The 22,852-nt window shown below is 45.8% G+C and overlaps 1 protein-coding gene across 1 annotated transcript in view; it reads left to right on the top strand.

Annotated features, from left to right (window-relative positions):
- Positions 1–960: 960 nt before the first annotated feature.
- Positions 961–22,852, top strand: part of TNFRSF21 (TNF receptor superfamily member 21) — a 60,180-nt gene continuing 38,288 nt past the window's right edge. The window contains exons 1-2 of the mRNA XM_032463212.1: positions 961–1,482; positions 21,498–22,146. Coding sequence (XP_032319103.1) covers positions 1,396–1,482; positions 21,498–22,146 — 736 coding nt within the window. The 5' untranslated portion in view covers positions 961–1,395. The remainder of the gene's footprint in view (positions 1,483–21,497; positions 22,147–22,852) is intronic.

The raw sequence follows: 22,852 nt of genomic DNA, 5'->3' as shown, positions 1-22,852 counted from the left end.
CAGTACCTAGAGGGTGGACGCTGCTGTACCACAGCCAGGAGACTCTGCCTCCCCTCATTGAGACAGAAAGGGATGCCAGGTCCTCACTCACATTCAGAAATGCAGGAGATGCCAGCCCATCCAAGGGAATGCTCTGGCTGTTCCTACTTCTGAAGCTGCACACTGCCTCCCTTTCTCCCCACCCACATCCCACAAAGGCATTTGGAACTCAACTCAATTTTTTTTTTAACACTTTTTTGGAAGAAGGGTGTTTCTTCTCTCTGTGATAATTTGATTCAAAACTCTGGGGATCCTTTATTTAGAAAAATGCACCTGCCCACATATTTCAAGGATTTCCAAGGCCTCTGGAAGGTCCTCCAAAGACCTAACTCCGCGGACTCTGGGTTTGGAATCTTTAGTCTGGATTTCCTTAGGTGCATTCTTTGGCCCAGAGGGTTTCAAATTTTGCCACACGATCTCCCCAAATCATCAGGAGAACTGAAAAAAAAAAAAAAATCCCAATGCCCAGGCTACACCCTGTTCCGATTAAATCAGAATTTCTGAGTGTGGGACCACGCATCAGCTTATGTTTTAGACTCTCCAAGAGATTGTACTGCGCACTCAAGTTTGAGAACCAACTCGTGGTCTCTTCACGGCACGCAGTAGATCTAAATGTTTTATGTTCTTTGGCTGTCTTTAATCATTATGCCAGAAACAATAGAAAGGCGTCTGTCGCAGAAATAATTTACTGAGAATCATCTTAGAAAAAAGAAGGAAATTTGGGTCAGAAATACGTATGCATTCAGAGCGTTTTCCCTGGGTCATTAAGCTGCTGCAATCTCTTCAGCGAACGGCAAGGGGCACCCTCTCCCTCCTCGCTCCACCTGGAACGCCTTCCCATTTCTGATCGCACAAAGAGCCCGGCCTCCTTCGAGGTGACATCACAAAGGGCCGATCCCCCGCCCCTTCGGCGCCACCACGTGTGTCCCCGCGCCCGGCAGCCACCCGACTTAGTCCCTCGCCGGCCGGTCTAGGCAGCGGAGGGTGGTTGGCAGTGGCTGGAGGCTTCGCTATGGGAAGTTGTTCCTTCGCTCTCTCGCGCCCAGGCCTCCTCCCTGGTTCTCCGCAGCCGCTGTCGGAGGAGAGCACGGGGAGGCGCGGGCTGCAGCCGCGGCTGCTTCTCCCCGCCCGGGCAGCCGCGCAGCTGGGCAGGTGCTGAGCGCCCCCGGAGCCTCCCTCACCGCCTCCCTCCTCTGCCCGGCCGTCCGGCTGCCGCAGTGCACATGGGGTGTTGGAGGTAGATGGGCTCCCGGCTCGGGAGGCGGCGGTGGATGCGGCGCTGGGCAGAAGCAGCCGCCGATTCCAGCTGCCGGGGGGCCACTCGCCCCGGGCGCCCCTCGAGCTCCGGGCTCAGCCATGGGGACCTCCGCGAGCAGCAGCACCGCCCTGGTCTCCTGCAGCCGCGTCGCCGGAGCCGCGATGATCGCGGGCTCCTTTCTCCTGGTGAGCGCTCGGGGAGGGGGAGATTCTGGGACCGCGGCCGCGCCGGAGCAGAAGGCGGCGGCGAGCCGGGAGCGGGGCGGCTCCCCCGGCCGGGGCTGCGGGGGGCTGGGGTCGGGCCAGCGGGGCGGCGGGGGTTGCAAGCAAGGGAGGGCGACACAGCCGAGGGCTCCGATCGGGTCATCTGGAGGAGCTGCGGGGCTCTACCCGGACTCGGGAATGAAGGCGAATTGTTTTCCTTGCAGTCCGGCGGCGCTGCGAGAGGCGCTAGAGGTGGCCGCCGGGCTTCCTGCGCATTTCAGGGCTTTCCCCTTCCTCGACCCCTCCAGTGCCCCCATCTCCTCCATGCACCCCCACAGCCACCAGCCGCTGCCCCCTCCGCGTGGCGTGGGGCTGGGGCGGCGGGTGGGCGCCGAGGCTCGCGGCGGCCGCCGCTTTGTTGCAGCTGCAGTGTCATGTCGGGATGCTACCGCAGTGGGGGACCGGTGCGCGCCCGCCACCGAAACCGCGGGGTGCGTCCGCGCCTCGCCCGCCCCCGGGGCGCCGAGCCCCCTCCCCCATCTCTCCGCCTTGGCTGGGTGGGTCCTGGTTTCCGCACGCCCAGGGAGGAACCCCGAGACCCACTCAGGCGCCTCCGAAGCGCCTGCCCACAGCCAGCCAGCCAGCGTGCCGGCACTTGCGTGGGGGGAGGGGGACAGAGCTCTACATAAAGGAAGCTGAATTTTCCAGTCTTTGCCATCCCTCGCTTACCTGTGGCCAGGCAGGTGAGCCTGCAGGGTGGGGCAGCTGCCTTCTTCTGCACCGTGGCCGCATTCAGCTCCAGGGCGTGCCCTATAGCTAGTCCTCTCCATCACTTACCTGGTCAAAGCCTGAACGCACCCTTGACCCAAAACTTAGGCCCAACTTCCCCAGATCTCTTCCGCTGCTTTTCAGATGTTGGTGGGGATGGGATGAATTAGGTGGAAGAAAATTTATTTGGTATCAAACCCAGGAGCTGCCCTAAGCTTCCCGTGCCTTTTTGTCTCCGCAAGGAAGGTAAGAGATTCTTAGCTAAGAACCAAACAAAAACAAAAAGCAAGAGCCTGTTTTCAGAGCAGGCCTGTGTCAGGGGAAGGCAGGCTTGCTGTCTCCTTCCCGAAAAGGGCTTAATGCCTGGCCAGCCAAGAGCTCTTAGATCCCAGAGCACTGTAGTTGCTACGGCCTGGGAATTCATCCTACAGACACTCTGGTTCCCTGTGTGAGTGTGTGTTTTAAGGGGAAGAGAGAGACTAAAGAAAAGTTTGGTGCTGTTAGCATTTCTAATGAGGCAAGTCCCAGTCTCCCTTCAAAGCTGCTTTCCTGCCCGTTTTATAGTAATGGCAAAGTCAAGATTTGTATGGGTGAAACCAGGGTGGTGGGTGGTGAGCAGTAGAAGGGGACAGTCTCCTTCAAGCAGTGAACCTGCATTGACAGTCGTGGTGGGGAGAGAAGACCAGCTAAGTCCAGGGGAACACCGATCCTAGTATCAGTGGAGTTAGGTCATCCTTGAGCTCTGTCCTTGCAGCCTCACATCTACTACTGTACCTCCCCTGTTGTGTGTTGAGTCCTTTCAGCACATCTGATTGCTACGCTTTCCATAGAGTTCACTCCTAGGTTGAATCTTCAGTCAGTGCGATATTTCATTAATTTTATGTTTCTGCATGAGATAGTTGCTTAAAGTAAGGTCTCCATGTAGTCAAAGCATGGGTCTCTTTAACCAACTGAGAAAGAGGATTCTTGTTCTTAAATCATTAAGTTCAGTTGACCTAAAAATTGTGCCCTGCATTTACAACTGAAGACTTGAGAATTTAAGTTTGGCTATCTTTTTTTTAAAAAAGGAAATTTACAGTGGAATTTAGAAGCAATCTCCAGGTGTTAACTAAAATCAGAATCCTTATTCTCCTGATAATTATAAAAGAAAGGTTGCACTTCAGTTCATGGAATGGCCTGGAGCTGACCTCTTTGCCCTGAAGGGAAACTGGAGGGGGTGGGCCAGGGGTCACCAGGGTGGGAAGACAATGCCTTTTATTTTTCCTGCTCTGCAAGTTCCAGTCCTCAGGACAGGCATTGTTGGCGTATAAAAATGATGATTTTATGACGTTGTTATAAGGATTCTTTATCCCACTGGGATTCTTGGCCATGTGAAAATGGCAGACGCCAGGTCCTGGAGCCCAGGTAGGCACCGCAGTGTGTGCAGACCGCTGCTGGGGCCAGTGGCGGGTGGCGACCTACCCCGTCATTGCAGTTAGCTTAACAAATAATAAACCCAATAAAATGTCCTGTTTATTATGGCTTTCGGTTACCCCTCTTCTCTCAAATATCTCCTTTTGGTGTGACAATATTTGTTATTATCCTCATTTTGGACACTTTTTTCTTGTGATGACAGGCTAACTTAAAGAACTTACTATAAACTTTAAAAAACTTACAGAAGATATGATATATAAACATAATATGATATTATATATGTGTGTGTGTGTGTGTGTGTATATATATATATATAAAACCATATGTCAGGTGCTTTATACAGAGTATCTCTTTTACTCCCAACATCTCTGGGAAGCAGGTGGGATTAGCTCCATTTTACAGATGAGAAAGTGGAGGCTGCAAAACTTCATTGTCCTGGGCCACCCAACTCTCAAGTGATAATGGCACTGGCACCTAGGACTGCCTGCCTCCCCTTCACTCCTCACTCCTGGGCCACTCTGTGATTTCACAACTCCGAATTGCTGGATGATGAAACGTAAGAGCAGAGAAGGCTTTCTGGGGGAGAGTTGAGGTGGGTGGTTTGGCTCGCTGTGGAACGTTAATGAGACTTACATGAGCGCCTTTGGACGAAAGTGTTCTTGCTGCTTGCACTTCTGGGTCTGAGGCGTGGAGGTGTCTGCAGGATACTGGAGAGTAAACCACAGACTGAAAAGCACAGCATCGTGCGTTCCAGGCCAAGAGTCTGGAGAGCAGATAAGTGAGTCCTTGAGGTCTGTGCCAGTGTGAAGGAACGCCCTGGAAGGGCCTGCCTGGTGTGACACACACACTCAGACATGCCTGCTGCCCTCAGGGAGCTTGCTTTGCCTGGTCAGATAGAATATTGGCAGTGGGGCAGTCAGAAGGAAAAGAAGTCACCACTGATAGGGAAATGAGGTCTGAAATTTTGGAAACCACTAACCTGCACGTCTTATGAATTCCAGATAGAAGGACAGTTGTAGTCTGAGCCTTCAGCTGTGTGCCAGCCTAGAAGGTCCCAAGTACCAATGTTTGTCACTGTCATTGAGACTTAGACGTCGAGCTTAGTGCCACCTCCTGACCTTTGCTCATCAAAGTTATCTAGTATGTTGGCATTTGACTTTGGCTATTTGGGTAGATGTGGAGGGGCTGGTCAGGGCTGAAGTCCTGCATGGACTTGGTGACAAGTTCAAGGAGAGCTCAGAATTCAAGCCGACGTTCTGTCCAAAAGATTTTCTCCTTTCTATATACCTTAACTCCGCAATCCTAGAATGTGAAAGCCGGAAGGGAAAACTGGAGGGAATAAAACAGCCTAGATTGGGGAAGTACATTATGTTTTCATGTTGACAAACCTATGTTGAGCGCTTACTCTGAGAGAGGCACTGGACTAGGTGGGGGCACACAGGGATGAATTAGTATTTGAATCTTGCCCCGCGGATACAGTTTATCTGCTGTATGAAAAGTACATGGCTATCAGTTGTGCTGGTTGGGTTTCTCGTGTTTAGAAAGAATCAGTGGATAAATGTACTACACTCAAAGTAATACACAAAATGTAATGGATGTTAAAATCTTTAAATTATTTGAAGTAGTTTTGGCTTTTAGCCTGAAAGTCTGAAGAAGAAAACTCAGTGCCAAGACTCAGAGTAACATACATTAGCCTCGGTAGGAAAAGTGACTTACAAGCAGAAGAATGGGGTGTGCAGACTTGAACTGGGGGGCAGAGTTTCTCACTTACCCCGTGAATCTCCCATCTCTGTTGTCAAAATGTTTAGAATGAGATTGAACTTTCTCATCTGAACTATTTCTAAAGGCATATGGCTGAATCGGCCTCAGGTTTGGTCCAAAACAAATAACCTACAGTATAAAGGAAATACACAAACACACCAAATCAGCAAGAAAAAAAAAATTCCTTGTGATGGAATGTATATACTACCTTAAGTTGAGAAAAAAACACCTGAGACTAAATCAGCATAGATCCACCAACTGGCTAAATTACATATTTTTGTGTGGCTAAATTTGGATGAAGTCTTTCCAGTGGGATGCGGCCAGCACAGTTAATGCTGAATTTGCCAGCACTGTTTGCAGAAGGCCCTTCGCTCCAGGTGTGCCCTTAGTGGATGGGGTGAGCGGCGTGGGCTGTGGGACTGGCTCCAGCAGGTGCTCTGTGTCCTGTCTGCTTATGGATCAGAATGCAGAGACTTTTTTTTTTACACTTGACTCCATCTGTAAGGAAGAGAGGTAAAGTCTGTTTGGAGATTCCATAGACAAGTTACAAATTGATTTTGTCCTCAGCTGACCCTCTGTGAAACACGTAAACTCTAATTGGCTTGAGTAAACTTTTCGGGGGGTGTGTGTGATGGGAAAAGGTCAGATGCATCATTAGACTATTCGGGGCCAGTGTGAATTGAGTGACTTTTCTTTTTGTAAACAGCAATGCCTGTTTTCCAGTAAGCACTAGCACTCAGCTGGCCCTCTTCCCCCAAGCAGGCCTGGCAAATTCCAGTGATGCCAGGTCACTGGCAACTTCCTGGAAAACTCAGATGCTTCTCTTGGATGACAGGTGTCTCTCCTCAGCTTTGGGCGTTTCCTGGATGACTGTTTGGAGCAGATGCGGTCTAGACCATCAGGCGCAAATCTGTCTGCCTGGCCAAAGGAGAACTGAGGTTGCAATAGGAGTCAGCTGGTCCCCCGGACTGAGTTCCCGTTTAGTGATGGCAGGACACTGGGCTTTGTTGCTGCTGGAGCGGCAGTTGCTGAGCTTTGCTTCTTTAGGAATGAAGTGACATCATGAATGAATCCTGGCCTCGCCCCCGTGTTTGTATTTGTCAAGTACCAAAAAGTTCCCAGGCATCCTAAGTGGGCTTGTGTTATGCTACCTGGCTTCTCTACCCCCTCCCATCTCCAGCCTGAGTCCCAGAGGAGAGGAGCCGGGCAGCGGTTAGAAGTAGGGAGGAACCTGGCAGACATCAGTGTGTGCTGAACACTCACGGGGCTGCAGAGATGTGGGGCTCACGGGGATTTAGACTCTTAATTCAGAGCAGTGGTGACCTCACTCTTCTTGAGGGATGCTGAAGGCCGCCGGGAATGGTCCATTCACTTGGATTCTGGCTATCTGGAGTTTTCCCACGTGTCAGCACTCTGGCCTTGGAGTGACAGATGTGTGCAGTGGTGGGAGAGTTGTGCTAAAAGAGCCCTCAGGCAGGGTGGGATTGGGCAGGGCGTGGATGGGTGGGTGGGTAGTCAGGGCCCCGAGCTATAGCCCCATCTTCTCTTGAGACTATCCAAACATTTTGTCTAAGGTGCTGTTCTAAACTAGAAACTGAAACAAAATTTAAAGAAAGGAGAGGGGGCTTAGTAAGCAAAATCACAGCAAGCCTCATATATGATCGTGATAAAATCTCCCATTTGCTCTTCTGCCACCAGGACTGCTTGGGGGCTCTGTCCCCGGGGTGGGTGCCATTTGCAAATCTGTTTTGGGAGAAGGAACATGGGTTTCATGGATTTAGGAGAGAGGAGAAGAGTGAGCCCTTGAGTCCTGGATCCAAGTGAGAGCAGCTTTGCATTCAAGAGGGCTTTGGCCCTGATAGCCCAGAGGGGAGGAATATTAATGGCTGTTAAATTAATCATAGATGGATACTAGTAAGCTCCTCTTTCCTGAGCACGTGCATTGACATTTGGTTGAACGCCTTCCACCAGTGATGGCAGGAAATCTTCACGTCCATGAGGTAGTGTCATTAGCCCCATGTTACAGGTGAGGAGATGAGGCTGGGGAGAGGTTCCAGTCAGGCAGTTGGCAAGTGCCAGAGAGAGGATTCAGATCTTGGTCAGCATGGCTTTGTACACACCACTATGCCTGCCAAGGTGGGGGGAGGAGCCGAGGAACCTGCACTTACTGGAATTCTGTTTCCCGTTCAAGGAATGATTTTCCCTGAGAGTTGAATATTCTCTTTCCATCAGGTGAGCAATTCTGCTCCACTGGAAGATTATAAATTAAGGGCAGCGTGCGTGTGTGTGTGTGCGTGTGTGTGTGTGTGTGTGTGTGTGTGTGTGCGTGCGTTGACGGGGGAGCGTGGAACTACTGGCATGCGTTTTCCTCTGGCGTGACTCTACGGGGCCATGGTGCCATGGCTAAGATGGAAAGATACTCTTGCAAATTGAAGTGTTATAAATAGGGAACAGAGGCTTTGCTTTCCTGCTACTTGGGTCATTTTGAAAAATATTTGCTTAGTGAGTAAGAGAATGACAGGGTTTCTGCTGAGCCGTGTAGTTTCAACTCATCCTCAGAACCTGAGGGCCTCTCAGGCTATCCTCTGCTGCCAGCCTGACTATTTGTGTAGGATTAGGGCAGGGGCTTGCATCATCCGTGACTAGTCTTTTCTTTGTGAACTTCTCATTGCGGGTGTCTCAGAAGCCGGCTGAACTCCATGATGTGCACAGTCTGATGTGGGATGCGCCTGTGTGTGGCTTACCATGCCGTAGCGCTCTCGGGAGCCGGCTTTTCAGCATATATCTTCACAGACTGTAGAAGCTGAGGAGACCTGAGAAAGGCAAAGGGCGAGAAGAGATTTCATCATTGGTTCTGGTTCCCTAAAGAACCCTTCTGAGACAAGACCATTATTTGATTTCATCATAGGTATGTCCAGGTCGGCTCAATCAGGCTTAAGAGAGGCAGCGGGGTTGAAGGGGGCAAAAGGTTCAAAGGCAAATGGTGATGGGTTCCCAGAATAATCTAACTGGTTATTAGTCACTTTTTGTTCTTCCTTTACTTCTGGAAGTCCACGGCCCCCTCTCTCCTCTTTGGTTGACATCCTGTATCCCTGATTCAGGAAAAGTCCCAAATCGGACAAAGTTTGGGTGTGTTTCCCTTCTCACATGGAATGCTTAGGGCCAACGGTGTTCCTCGGTTTCAGCTTCTTACAGACAACGGACAATGTGCTGTTCATCTTTGCGTAGCTGGCTCAATGCCCCGACATGTAGTAGTTAAGCAATAAACGATTGTTGAATGAATTCCAGAAGGATTTTCCTCTCAACTAACTGTTCATTCATCCCAGGCAAGTGGGGGAGTAGTGGGAGCTTGATCTCCTTTTCAGTGTTTGAGCTACAACTCGAGGGCATTGCAGTTTTTAACGAAGAGCATTTTAAACATAAGCAAGTTGACAGGCTGGAGGAACCTAGCGGGTACAGAATTCTCTTTATGTGTCTTCCCAGTTCATTCTTATGCTTTGATGGTATACAAACAGTTCTGGATGGTGAAAACTAGTATGTATATACTTGCCTGTGCCCTGTGTTTCTTTGTGTAACTATCTTCTGTGACCCTGCGGACATACAGTTCTATTTTTTATTCATTTAGTAAATATTTATGGCACATCTGTTAAATGCCAGGCATTTCTAGACTCTGGGTTTATGATAGTGAAAGGCTAGTAATGGTCCCTCCCTCTTGGAGTTCATACTTTATCAGGGAAGACAGAAGGGCTGATGTTTAAGGACTGAACTTAAAGAGCAGAAGGAAGAATATTCTAGGAAGGGGGAACAGCACGTGGGATGGCCCAGAGGTAGGAAAGAGGCTATGTGTTCAGAGACTGGAAGGAAGGCCACTGCGGTTGGTGCTTAGCAAACAGAAGGAGTGTGGATTGGGGTTGAAGAGGTAGGCAGGGGCCGGATTGTACAAGACCTTTAAAGATGTGACCACGTCAGGATATTATTCAGAGTACAGTGGGAAGCAGGGTTATAATAGTTTTAAAAAAAAAAAAAAAATTTAAAGATGACCCTGGCAGTTCTGTGGGGAGTGGGTTAGAAAGAGGAAGCATAGATGGAGGAGACTAGTTGGAGTCGTTTACCATAGTTCAGGGGAGAGATGATGGGTCTGGGCTGGTGGCAGTGAAGGTGGGGGTCATCAGATTTGGGATTTTGGAGAGAGTTTACTGATGGTGAGATACAAGAGATAAGTGAGGTGAAAGGAAAGGAGTCATCAAGGCTGACTCTTGGCTTTTTTAAAAATTAAGTTGAAAAAACTTTTTTTGGGAGGGGGAAGGTAATTAGGTTTTTGTTTATTTATAATGGAAGTACGGGGGATTGAACCCAGGACCTCATGCATGCTAAGCATGCACTCTACCGCTGAGCTATACCCCACCCCCCGACTCTCTGCTTCTTGAGCTGAGCCTTTGGTGGTCTGATTACTTTAAAGGGGAGACTGGGGAAGGGGTGGGTGGAATTGGGGAACCCCAAGTTTGGATGTGGTTTGAAGTCCTTTGATTAATGTCAGTTCAACCCTCATGCCTGCCATTTTTTAATGCCACCTCGCCTCTGGTTGGCAGCGCGTTGAGTCATCCTACTGTTTGTTGGACACTTGGGTTGTTGTCATTGTCTTCCAACTGCCAGTAAACAACACTAACAAAGTTGTCGTTGTACAAAACAATTGCTCTTTTTCCTTTTGGGTTGTTCCCAAAACTGAGGTGTATCTGATGTGTATTCCCCAAAGCGGGATTGCTGGGTCACAGGAAATGAATGAATGGCTTTCTGACTCTTGCTGTGTGTTGCCAGACTGTCTTTAGAAAGACTGAATTCATTTAGAGCATCACAAGCAGCTTGTAAATGTTCCTTCTACCCCACAAGCTTGCCAACGTTGGAGTTTATCACTTTAATTTATTTATGCTGCTTTAATATAGATACGGAAGTGTCTTTGGTTGTGCAAATTTACATTTCAGTAGTTGCTAGGGATGTCGTAAATGTATTCACGTGACAATTGCCTTTGTAGTTACTCTGCCTGAACTATTGAGTGGAATTTGTGTTAATCTTATTTGTATTAATTCTTTACATTTTCAGTTATACGCCTTTAAAAATTAAAAAAAAAATTTGATTGAAGTATATTTAGTTTACAGTGTGTCAATTTCTGGTATACAGCATAATGTTTCAGTCATATGTATACCTCCATATATTCTTTTTCGTGTTCTTTTCCATTATAGGTTACTACAAGGTATTGAAATAGCTCCTTGTGCTCTACAGTAGGAGCTTGTTGTTTATCTATTTTATATATAGTAGTTAGTATTTGCAAATCTCAAACTCCCATTAGTTATAAGCTTTTATTAGTTGTATATGGCATGTATTTTTGCAACCTACTTTTAATATTGTTATATTTCATAACGCAAAAATTCAGGTTAAGATTCTTTTTTTAATTGAAGTATAGTCAAATTACAATGTCATGTTAGTTTCTGGCGTACAACATAGTGATGCAATTATACATATGTATCTTTGCATAATCTTTTTCATTAAAGGCTATTACAAGATACTGAATATAGTTCCCTGTGTAGGTTAATATTCTTAAACCCATTTTCTTTTTTATGTCTGAGAGTATCTTCTTTTTCGTTGTTGATTTTAAGAGCCCAAAATTGATCTTCTTACAGATGGGCTAAATAAACGATTCTTATTACTTTTCTGGACTTCAGCATGGGTGGTGTGAGCACTACATCACTCTGTTCTACAAGATGGTCATATTCCTTGTGTGAGTGAAGGGTTTCATGGTCAGATAAGTCTGGGTCCAACTGAGTCACCGTTTTTTTTTTTAACGAAGAATAGTCAGTTTACAATGTTGTATCAATTTCTGGTGTACAGCACAATGTTTCAGTCATACACGTACATATATATCTGTGTTTTCATATGTCATCTCTTTCTACAGCTGTCCTGCTGGTCCTCCTGGACCCATCATCAGGCCACTGTGAATTGTGTCTCTCCAAGAGAGGGCTGCAATTAGAGCAGTTTCCTAAACTTTTAGACGAGGGGTTGATAAACTTTATCTGTCAAGAGCTTGATCATGTTTTTGGCTTTCTGGGCCCTGCCATCTCCATGGAAACCACTCAGCTGTCACTCTGTGCTTTGAAAGCAGACCTCGGCAAGGTCCAGAAGAATGGGCGTGGCTGTGTTTCCCACTAAACTTGACTTGTGGACACTGAACTCTGAATTTCAAATAATTCTCATGTGTCACAAAATTTTATTCTTTTGCTTCCCCCCCAACAACTATTTAAAATGTAGAAACCATTCTTATACTTGTGGGTTATTAAAAAAAAAAAAAAAGCAGGCAGCTGGCCGGAGTTTATTCAGCCGTGTTTTAAACCCTAGAATCATTAACATCTTGTGGGACTAGATCTGGGGAACTCACTCTGGAAAATGCTTAGTTAACTTCTGCTCCACTTGTCTACAGTGTACTTATTAACAGCACATCCTTTCTCCTCTTGTGTTTTCTCATTTGCCATCTACTAAGTTTATATTCTAAATCTACGTGGAAATGCCAGTTGGCCCTGGCTTGTCTTTTACCGCTGTGCTGTTCATGTCTGTATTTTTCGTTTTGTGATGGGCTCCAAGCCTTGTAGCGTATGTTGTTAGGATTACAGTTTTTTAGAATCTGAAGTCTTTGACTCCCGTGTCAGGAGTTGGATATTTTGCGTTTTTAATTGGGCTGTTTTAAAAGGTTGTATCATCCCAAGGGAATGAAGCTGAGATCGGGTGAAATAATAAGGAGAAGGAGCGATGATTAAAATACATTCACGGAGAACTTCCTTGTGTCATGTGTGTTCTACGGGCTTTATCTGTTGTCACAATTAATTCTGAAAACAGTCGTAGGATTGTTATGCTAAGCATTATTTTTATCATATTATTATTTTAAATTATCTATGTAATCTATTATTTAATTGTGTTATTATTATATCCATTATACAAATAAGGACCTGGAGATACAGATCAAGTCCCCTTCCCCCACGCCCCTCCCCTGTCCCCTCCTCCCCAGTGAGAACCTGGTAGAGCTTGGCTTGCTTAGCACACTTCAGACTAAAATAGGTTTTGTTTATACTTTCAAGCTGGAGTTGCTGCCCTGGCTGGTGTCGCCAGTTTTGCCTTGGTTTATTTAAGGATTCTATAAATTCTTGGCAAGCACAGAAGTGTAATCTCCTCACACCTTTACCCCTGTCTTCTTTATAACATGGCTTCTCCATGCAGGTGGAGTCTTGGCCTAAGCAGTAGCCATGGTGATGGATGGAGGGGGATGCAGTTCTGTGGTCCAGGGCCCGAAGGCTGAGTGCACACACTCTTCTGCGTGGTAGGTTCCAGGGAAGACAGCATCTGGCTTAGTTCCATCTTGCCTGTTTTTTTCCCGCTTTTCCCCCGTGTCCTCATAGCTTGCCTCCCTCCAATCATGTCATCAGCACGTTCCAGCCTTGGCATTCTCTGTCTTCACCAGCTTGAAACAGCAGTCCCTGCTCTTGCCCTAGCAACAGAGGCTTTTTTAAATCAGACAGGAGAGTAGGAAATGCCAAAGCCAACCAAATTTATATAACATAACTGGAAACAGCCCTGCCTGTGCTTTTGTAGAAGCTTTCTCTTGGGCGCCTTCCTCTTCGTGCATTCTTTTCTCTCTTCGAATCTAGAGAATTTCCAGCAGCCGATGCCTTGCGATGCCACATTTAATGCAGTGCTAGAAATAAAATGGTCAGAAATTCTGGAGGTGTCTACGCCGCCTGGCTTTTGCCTTTTGATCATCTATTAGCAGGTTTTATCATCACCATCTCAGGAATAACTTGGTTCCCTTTTCTTTGTTATAATATCCACAGTAACTGAGATTCCTTTTGACCTACTAGTTTCATGCAGCATTAAAAAACTCTCTATCTCAGACTCGCAAGCGGTCTTCCTGCTGGTCCATGAGGAATAGACAAAAGTTGATCACTGCCTTGAGTGGGCTCATTTTCTATTAGAAATGATGGGAATTTGGTAAGGGACAGGAATGACGTAAACGTGTTGTACTTAGAAACGGCACAGGATTTTTTCCCCCCATTTATTTGAAGGATGAGGTCATGGGATAAGACTTGTTAAGAGAGAAATAGACAGCAGCATCCTACATTGCGTCAGCACATCTGGGGGCTTCAGTCAAGTCCATCTCTGTGCCCTAGAGTAGAGGTGATGTAACAGGACAGGTGTGGTCACCAAGGTGAGTGTGGATACCTGGGAAGTCTTTATTGCTGGTCATTTTGGAGCTGCCCTTGGAAATTTGCTTTCTCCTGTGTTTTATCTTTGACTCACTCACTAAGCATTTGTAGTGCTCCTATATCCCGCACAGTTTGGGGTGGTACACTTGATATTTGTTCATTTATCCATTGTTGTTGGTGAAATAAGTGTCCTAAGTAAATGAAATTTTTCAAATAACTGAAGTTTAAACTAGGATGGAATGTAGATGACTTCTGGAAAATAATCTCCTTATACTGCTTATAATTCTAAGCACCAAGTTAGGGTAATCTTTTTTTTATTTTTTATTGAAGTATAGTTGATTTACAATGGTGTGTTAGTTTCAGGTGTACAGCAAAATGATTCAAGTATACATACATATTCTTTTTCATTATGGGTTTTTATAAGGTATTGAATATAGTTCTGTGTGCTCTACAGTAGTTCCTTGTTTGTCTATTTTATATATAACAGTTAGTATCCGCAAAGCCCAAACTCCTAATTTATCCTCCCCCATCTTCCCCTTTGATAACCATAAGCTGTTTTCTATGTCTGTGCATCTATGTGTTTTATAAATAAGTTCATTTATATCATTTTTTAGATTCTAAATAGAAGTGGTATCATATGATATTTGTCTTTGTCTGGCTTATTTCACTTAGTGTGATAATCTCTAGGTCCATCCATGTTGCTGCAGATGGCATGATTTCATTCTTTTTTATGGCCATGTAATATTCCATTATACATACCACATCTTCTTTATCTAGTCTTCTGTTGAACATTTAAATTGTTTCCATGTCTTGGCTATTGTAAGTAGTGCTGCTATGAATTTTGGGGTCCATGTATCTTTTTGAGTGTAATCTTTTTTATCAAATGAGAGGGGATATTTTAAATTCCCCATTACATTTGCTAGTCACCTCAAGCTCCACACTGAGCATAATTCTTGTAAGCCAGTTATGGTTCTGTTAAAACAGAGTGATATCCTCAGAGTATTTGGAGGTGAAATTCTTTGCTTTTACTCTGAAGGATCCCAGCCTGCTGAATCTCCTACATTATTGTGGCTACATGATGGTGGCCTTTTGGCTTCCTCACACTTGCTTCTATACCTGTGTCATCCCCGGCAACCTCCTCCACCATCACCCTTTAATGTGCTGCTTCTAATTAGTGATGGTCTGCAAATGCATTCATTTATTTTGTCAGCAAACCCTTGTCAGTTACACTATGCATCAGATACTGTACTCGAGGGCTTGGAGAGCATCCGTAAAGAGATTCTGTTCTTATCCTCACAGAGCTTGTGCTCCAGAGGGGAAGACACACTAAGACAGATGATTGTGTAACTACAAAATTATGGTAGTCCTATAGGAAAAAATAGGGAATGAGGGGAGAACGTGACACCTGCTTTAAGTTGGGGAGGGGAGGGCAGGGATGGCATTTCGGAAGAAGTCCTGACTCTAGTGAGATTTTGCATTTCATCCTAAGTCATGAGTGAAGCCACTGAGAGTTCTACGCAGGGGAGGAAAGGATCAGATGTGACGTGTGAGTTGGACTGGGCATCAAAAAAGGAAGCCACAAGCTCACTACTCTTTGCTAGACTCTCTGAGGAGGTCTGAATGTTCCTGTGCGTGAGCTCCTGGTCCCTGCATATTTTGACATTTTTTTTTTGACTGCTCAGCACAGGTATTAGCAGGCTTTTTTTCCCCCTATAAAGGGCTAGATAGTAAATACTCTTGTTTGCAGCCATATGGTCTCTTTTGCAGCTACCCACCTCTGCTGTTGTAGCGTGAAAGCTGTCGTAGACAATACCTAAATGAATGTCTCGGTTCCCATAAAACTTATTTACCAGAACAGGTGGCGTGCGGGATTTCGTTTGCCGACATTTGGCTCAGAGGATGCTTTGTTTATCGTTTCTGTGATCTTCATTATTGAGGTGCTTGAGCAAGGGAGGAAGTGCAGTCTATGTGGTTGTCCCTGGCCTGGAGCTGCTTATAATCATTACGGGAAGATAAATATATACAGTTATGAAGCCATCAACAGACATTACATGGCAATATGTAATTAGGCACCAAAATGATGGACAAAAACAGGAAATATGATGGAGAGTTTGCTCATTGGCTTGGAATCTGAGTGTCTAGGAAATGGTTGTAAAGGCTGCCTGGAGAAGATGGAACTTGACAAATGATCACAGATACCTGGAAGGTTTGAGTTGAATACAACCTAGTCCAACCTGCTAATTTAACACACATGTAAAGCCAGGTCCATTTGATCTTAAGGCAGAGAGTCTGGATAAGAATATAAGTCCTCTTTTCTCTAGATCTTTGCCCAGTTGTTCTTCTTATTTCAGGTCTGGTCCTCCCGCAGGCTGGAAATATGTATCTAGTAGAGTCATAATAATAATAGAGGAGGAGGGAGAGGTTCCAAGCTAAGGGTTGAATGGAGACTTCTTTTGTTCTTGAAGGAAAGGGGTCCTCAAAAGACTGAGAGCAGCCTGGGTGTAGCTGTCATTTGGGATGAGAAGGAAAGCAAAGAGAAGCTGGGATGTAGAGTGGGAGCAGAAGGAAAGCAAACTTATTTTATAGAAACATTCCTGTGCACACCAACACATGGACAAGGAAACAATCCATGGGGCCTCAGGAGGAAGAAGCTCTAAATTCTTCAACATGGGCATGTTCAAAGTCATAGCCATACTATTGAAGAGCACCTGACTGTTATAAAGAAGGAAGTAGCCTCTGTGTTCCAACATAGAAAGGTTTCAGTGATGTAGTATTAGGAAGTGAACAAAAGCAGATCACAGAACAGTGTGTATGACCTGTCCCCTGTTATATGTGTAAAACCAAACCAAACCAAGAGTGGCTGGAATGGCCAACCGGAAGTGTGTATGTGTGTTTTATGTGTAAATGCTCAGAAAATGGTCTGGAAAGATGCACAGTGAAATGAACAGTGAGTTTCTGGGGAGTGGGTACATGTGAGCAGAGATTTAAACATTTTTACTCTATTTCACAATTAAGAGAATTGCTACAAGAATGTGTATTTTTGTTATAGACATGATAATTTAAAAAGAGCAATATGAAAACAGTAAAAAGGTCCACGCTGGGTGAGAGGCAGAGGGAGGGGCTCTGACCGTGGAACTGGGCTCTGATTCCCAGAATCAGAGGTCATTAGAGACCGAGGAGGGCTGTCATATTAGTTCAGGGGGGTCCCAAAACTGAGTTGGGCATCAGAATCACTTGGAAAACTTAACAACAGAACAAACCAAAACCCTGAATTCCTGGCCCCGTTGCAGAGTCACATGATCTCAGGTGATGGGCTGGAGATGTGGATGTTTAGAAAAGCTTCTCAATTTTTTGAATCTGCATTTGAGGCCTGAGGCTTTGTTTAAAACTCTGGTTTAGTTTCCCTGCCTCTGTGCAAAGGAGGAAGCAGGGCTCTTGATCAGGCAGAACGAGCTTCAGGAATTCTGGTTCCTATTCTCTTGAACTTTTTTCAGTGGACTCTATCTCCCGATTCAGGTTTGTTTTCCCCAAGATTAGCTTTTAAGTATCATCTGAACTTGTTTTCACATTTTACAGGAAATGTTCTTCAATATTGTTTTTGACCTTGATTGCTGTCCCCCCATCTCCCCATTGTTCACCCCTAGAATCGTCTTTGAGGATGATTTTTTACATCATTTTGATTTTCTTAGAAACCAGAGGGTTGCCACCCATCTAGTGGGAAAATCTCTAATTTTTTTAACTGAAGTATAGCTGACTTACAATGTCATGTTAATTTCTGGCATACAGCATAGTGATTCATTTATACACACACACATACATATACATATATTTCTTTCATATTCTTCTAATTTTAAATTGACTAAAAGGCCTTAGGAAAATAACTTTTCTCGGGTGCCACCTGCATCTCTGTTAAGAGAAGGGGACATTGCCACCTCTTCGTCTCAGCAGGGTTTCTGTGACATTGAAGAGCCCAGGGAGCAGTTTCTCTAGCTTTGTAGCTCAGATGGGTTTAGCTGTTAACATTGAAGCTGGGAGAGCTCTTAGAAGTCTCTCCAGGGCAATGGTTTTCAAACTTGTTTTAGGACTGAACCTTCCTTCCAATGAATTCTTACTTGGACCCCCCCCCCCACCCCCGGCAGATTGGTAAATCAGAGCTGCTGTGTCTGAGGCAGAAATGGGGGCGCTTAGAGCCCTCCTTCCCGTCCCCGCCCGAGGGAAAGCCCTGAGAGCTGTGCTCTGCGACGTGCTGTCTTGGGTCCAGCTTGAAAACCGGTGACTTCTTCCCCTTTCTTCTTCCATTGGCCATTGTTCCCCATATCCAGCTGATCTGACTTCTCAAGCCTGCTGCCTTCGCCTCTTTTCACGGCCACCACCTGAGTCCAAGTCACCCCCAACTTTCACCTTGGTCTCCACCTTTTAAGTGGATTTTCTTATCTACTCCGCTCACCCTAGAACCCCTTTCACCCTCCTCTTTGCAGCCAGATAGCATTTTTATTCACAGATGTGATTATCTGCCACTTCCCCCCATCCTCCAATATACACATGTCATGACCTCATTGCATTTTGGATTAAGATCAAAATGTGGAACCAGGGGGAGGATATAGCTCAGCGGTAGAGCGCATGCGTAGCATGCACGAGGTCCTGGGTTCAATCTCTAATACCTCCTTTAAAAAAAAAAAATGTGGCACTTCTCCAATTTTAACTATGGCCACTGTAGTGCATCTTGAGGTTTCCTCAAAGGCTTTCAGAAATTTCCTTCTGTTTCAGACCTTCACTCTGAGGCTCCTTCTGCCTCATCTCCTCTGCTTCCCCTGCCCAGAGTTAGGTACGGCTTCTCCACCCTGCAGCTCCGTAAGTTCAACTCCATAAGGGCTGGAATAGAGTTCTCAAGATTCTGTGGTCAGCTCGTGGGCCCGGTGCCTGGTACACACATAGTAGGTCTTCAGTAAATATCTGTCCAGTGAGTTAAGTGTCCAGTTTTTACACAAACCTCATTTCCAGTGTTCAGCCCGGGTTTGGCTGCATCTTAGCTCTACTTGTAGGCGCTGGATTTGCCTCCGGTAGCAGGAGGTGATTTAAAGGTCCGTTTTTAGAGCCACGTTGTCTAAAGTGGGTTACCTAGTGGGATGCAGTTGAAAGATCCCTGAGCTTTGCTTTAATTAGAAACTTACCCAGTTATTCTAAATGAACAAAGAACTGAAAAATCCATGGAATTGAGTGGGGAAACGTGTGGGTGTATGGGATCTGGAGGTGGGTTTTGTGTGGGGCGAGGGCAACCTCTGGGAATCAGACATCAGGAGACTGATGCAGAATCTAGTAACATCCCCGAGACTAGGTTTAGATATGTGTACCCTGGGGAGACATACAAAGCTGCAGGAAGCCTAGCCCCATCCCCACACCCAGGCACACCTGCAGTGAACTCATGACCTCTGTGTTCTGCCGAGCCACCCCCTGGGTGTGTGACTGGCTGACTATCCAGCCTTCCTGCTCAGATAGGGGGCCAGACTCCAGTCCCACTATGAATCAGATTGATGTTGGTCCCCGATCACTGCTCTCTGACCAGATTGGCCGTTCCATTCTCTGCGTTCATGTAATCTGCGCAAGTGGAATAACCTGTTATTTTTACATGTCTCAAACTTCCAGAGCACTGTGGTTATCCAAAACTGCTTTTACACTTAGAACTAGATTCTAAGCGGCTAGCAGAAGTGCGGCACAGAGCCACTCTTGTAGCCTCTGGATTGGGTCCTTAGATTTGGGGAGACTGGGACAAGATGTGTCCTCATGGACTTGCCAAGTGGCACTTGGGAGCCCAAGCTGGTAATAGGTTTTCTTCCCTCAATCTCATGCGTCTGCTGTGCCCAGAAAGGGGAGGCTGGGGCTGATTTTGCAACTAGAAGGAGCAAGATAAAGAAAAGATAAAGCCAGAGAAAGGGAAGATATTATAGAATTTATTTATTTATTTATTTTTAAACTTTTTTTTATTGAGTTCTAGTCATTTTACAATGTTGTGTCAAATTCCAGTGTAGAGCACAATTTTTCAGTTATACATGAACATACGTATATTCTTTGTCACAGTTCTTTTTCCCTGTGAGCTACCACAAGATCTTGTATATACAGGATTTATTATGATCAAGCAAGAGCAAGATCCTTTTTCTTTAGAGCCCAAGATGAAGTTAAGTTTCTTACCAAGAAAATCAGCCACTGTCCCTTTTTTTTTTGGTCTCAGTTTAAAGAAAAGATGAATCTATGTTTATCAGCCGAAAATTTGTTTTTAATATTGTCATTTGACTGGAGGCATTGCTGGGACAGGCCGAAGGACTTCACGGGAAAAATTTGGGGCTCAAATAGTTAAATTTTGAGGCGAAGGGGACTTGAATCTTGGGTTAAGTTTCAGGTTGCTGAGAGGACAGAAACTCTGTTCACTTAAAAATTTTATTTTTATTTTTTGCTTTATCCTCTCAGTGGCTGGTATAGCGGCAGATTTGGAAGGAATTTGCCTCGTAGGGTGGCAGGCAGTTTGAGACAGGCATTATTTTCTTGACATATAACCTTTCTCCATTTTGAAAAGGACAGTGCAGACTTTCTTGTTGGAACCTCTCAGTCTTCACTCATGCAGAAAATCTCATTTTTAATATTCATTCTTAAATGTCTCCCCCGCCCCTGCTCTGCAGGACCTCAGGATTTTGAACCACAGATATAATTTCCTTTCCCTCAAATTTTCTTTCGGGAAACTAGTATAAAATCCTGTCTAGCTGATGAAATTTCTGTTCTATGAACTAAATCGAAATATTTATTGAATTCTTGCCGAGCCCAGTTTTGGGCTTGGGCTCCTGGGTAGCTGCAGGTCATCCACACTGATGACACGGCCTTCAGAGGCTCGTCAAACAGGATGTGCTTCTAAAAGCATTAATTCTGCTGTTTAAAGCACATTAAGAATGCCAAGGGGCTGCCTCTGTTTCACAAAATAAAAGCAAAAACAAGCAGGATTCAGCTTTGTAAAGATGAAACCTTTTGAAAAAATCCTGCCATGTCTATTGGGTAACTCCAAATGGGCCACCTGGTCTTATGGAAGCAGCAGCTCAAGTATTTGCCATCTTGCTTCTTGGTTGATTTGTCCTGGTATCAAGAAATGGCAAGGCATGGGGGGAGGGTATAGCTCAGTGGTAGAATGTGTGCTTAGCCTGCACGAGGTCCTGGGTTCAATCCCCAGTGCCTCCATTAAAAAATGTGTGTGTGTGTATCTATCTATCTATATATATAGATATATAAACCTAGTTATTTACTTACTATATTTATATTAAATAAACCTAATTACATCCGTCCCCCACCAAAAAAAAAAAAAAAAAAGAGAGAGAGAGGAAGGCAACAGTTGGGCCACGGAAGGAAGACCCTGTTTGGCAAGTTATTTTCTCTTGCAATAGGATTTAACATTAGGATTAAAAACGTGTAGCATTTTTAATGTAAGTCACAAAGTGCTTTCACGTTCACATTCTCAGTTGAAATTCTAATTAACGTGAGAGGTACCATCCGCTTCATTTTACAGACTGGAAAAAGGGAAGCGAGGCTAAGGTCGAAAGGCAACAAAACCAAAGTTCCACAGCCAGCAGTTCAGGCCCCATATGGAACTGGGTGGAATTTCTGTTTCTCGCTTTCTGTTTTGTTGCAGCCCTAGTGTCAAGAGGGTACGGTCCTGGTCAGACCTTTAGTAGGAAGGGTGATGGTAGGGTTGGGATTGTCCCATCTGTCCTCCTCCTCTTCCTGTATAACACCTTCTTGGGTTTTATTCCTCCCCCGTCCCTTTCTTTCTTTCAGCTTGGATTTCTCAGCACCACCATGGCTCAGCCGGAACAGAAGGCCCCGAGTATCCCTGGCAAATACCACCATGTTGACCGTGTCACTGGCCAGGTGCTGATCTGTGACAAGTGTCCGGCAGGAACCTATGTGTCTGAACACTGTACCAACACAAGCCTGCGTGTCTGTAGCCGCTGCCCCGTGGGGACCTTCACCAGACACGAGAATGGCATAGAGAGATGCCACGAGTGTACTCTGCCATGCCCCTGGCCGATGGTGGAGAAATCACCTTGTGCTGCCTTGACTGACCGAGAATGCACTTGCCCACCTGGCATGTTCCAGGCGAATGCTACCTGCGCCCCCCACACGGTGTGCCCTGTGGGTTGGGGGGTGCGGAAGAAAGGGACGGAGACCGAGGACGTGCGGTGCAAGCAGTGCGCTCGGGGTACCTTCTCTGATGTGCCTTCCAGTGTGATGCGATGCAAAGCCCACACAGATTGTCTGAGTCAGAACCTGGTGGTGATCAAACCGGGGACCAAGGAAGCAGACAACGTCTGCGGCCCACTTCCGTCCTCCAGCCCAGCCCCGCCTTCCCCGGGCACAGCCATCTTTTCACGCCCCGAGCGCACGCAACCCCACCTCGTCCCTTCCTCCACTTACGTTCCCAAAGGTAACTTAACCTCGTGAGTTACGTGTTTGTGGAAGGCCTCGAGCCCAGCGGAGGTGCCCAGGATGGGCTTGGACCCGGGATGTGCTCTCCATTTTGTCTATTTGAAAGTCACTCCTTGAAGAAGGGCCTTGCATTTTGTGGCTCTTTAAATTCTGGCTCCTTTGGACCCATTAGAGACATTTAGACTCAGAAGTTATCTATTGGGGGGATCAAGTATCTGAAAACTAGGTTACCTCCAGCTAGAAAATAAGAACACAGAGAAACAAGGTCAGTGGGGGGCCTCATGTAAGTCGCTGAACTTCCTCAGGCCTTGGTCTCAAACTTGGCAATCATAAGACACAGTAAATGAGTGGTTTACATGTTTTAAGGTCCCTTCCAGTTGAAAAGTTTTCCAACACCCAGTAGGTCCTGGAGAGACACAGCCTGAAGGTCAGAAAGAAGGGGGGAGAAACACCATGACATCTGGAAGGGAAGGGATGACTGTTGGGTGTGAGGTGGGGCAGAGAAAAGCAAACTAGGGCAGACGCTTCAGGAAACAAACATAGTTGCGTCACTCTGAAGGTTACTCTCTGGAAAATAGTTTCTTTTGTTCAGACGATTTTAACTTTATGTTCTCCATCAAGTATATCCCGGTTTCCCCCAGAATGCATTTTGAACCACAGGCAAGAATAAAATGTAGTTTTTTATTTTTAAATCCTTTTTGATT

The sequence above is a fragment of the Camelus ferus genome, chromosome 20 (assembly GCF_009834535.1).
Source record: "Camelus ferus isolate YT-003-E chromosome 20, BCGSAC_Cfer_1.0, whole genome shotgun sequence".
Lineage (NCBI taxonomy): Eukaryota > Metazoa > Chordata > Mammalia > Artiodactyla > Camelidae > Camelus > Camelus ferus.
Note: the sequence above shows the minus strand (reverse complement) of the source record. Positions and strands in the feature narration are given on the sequence as shown.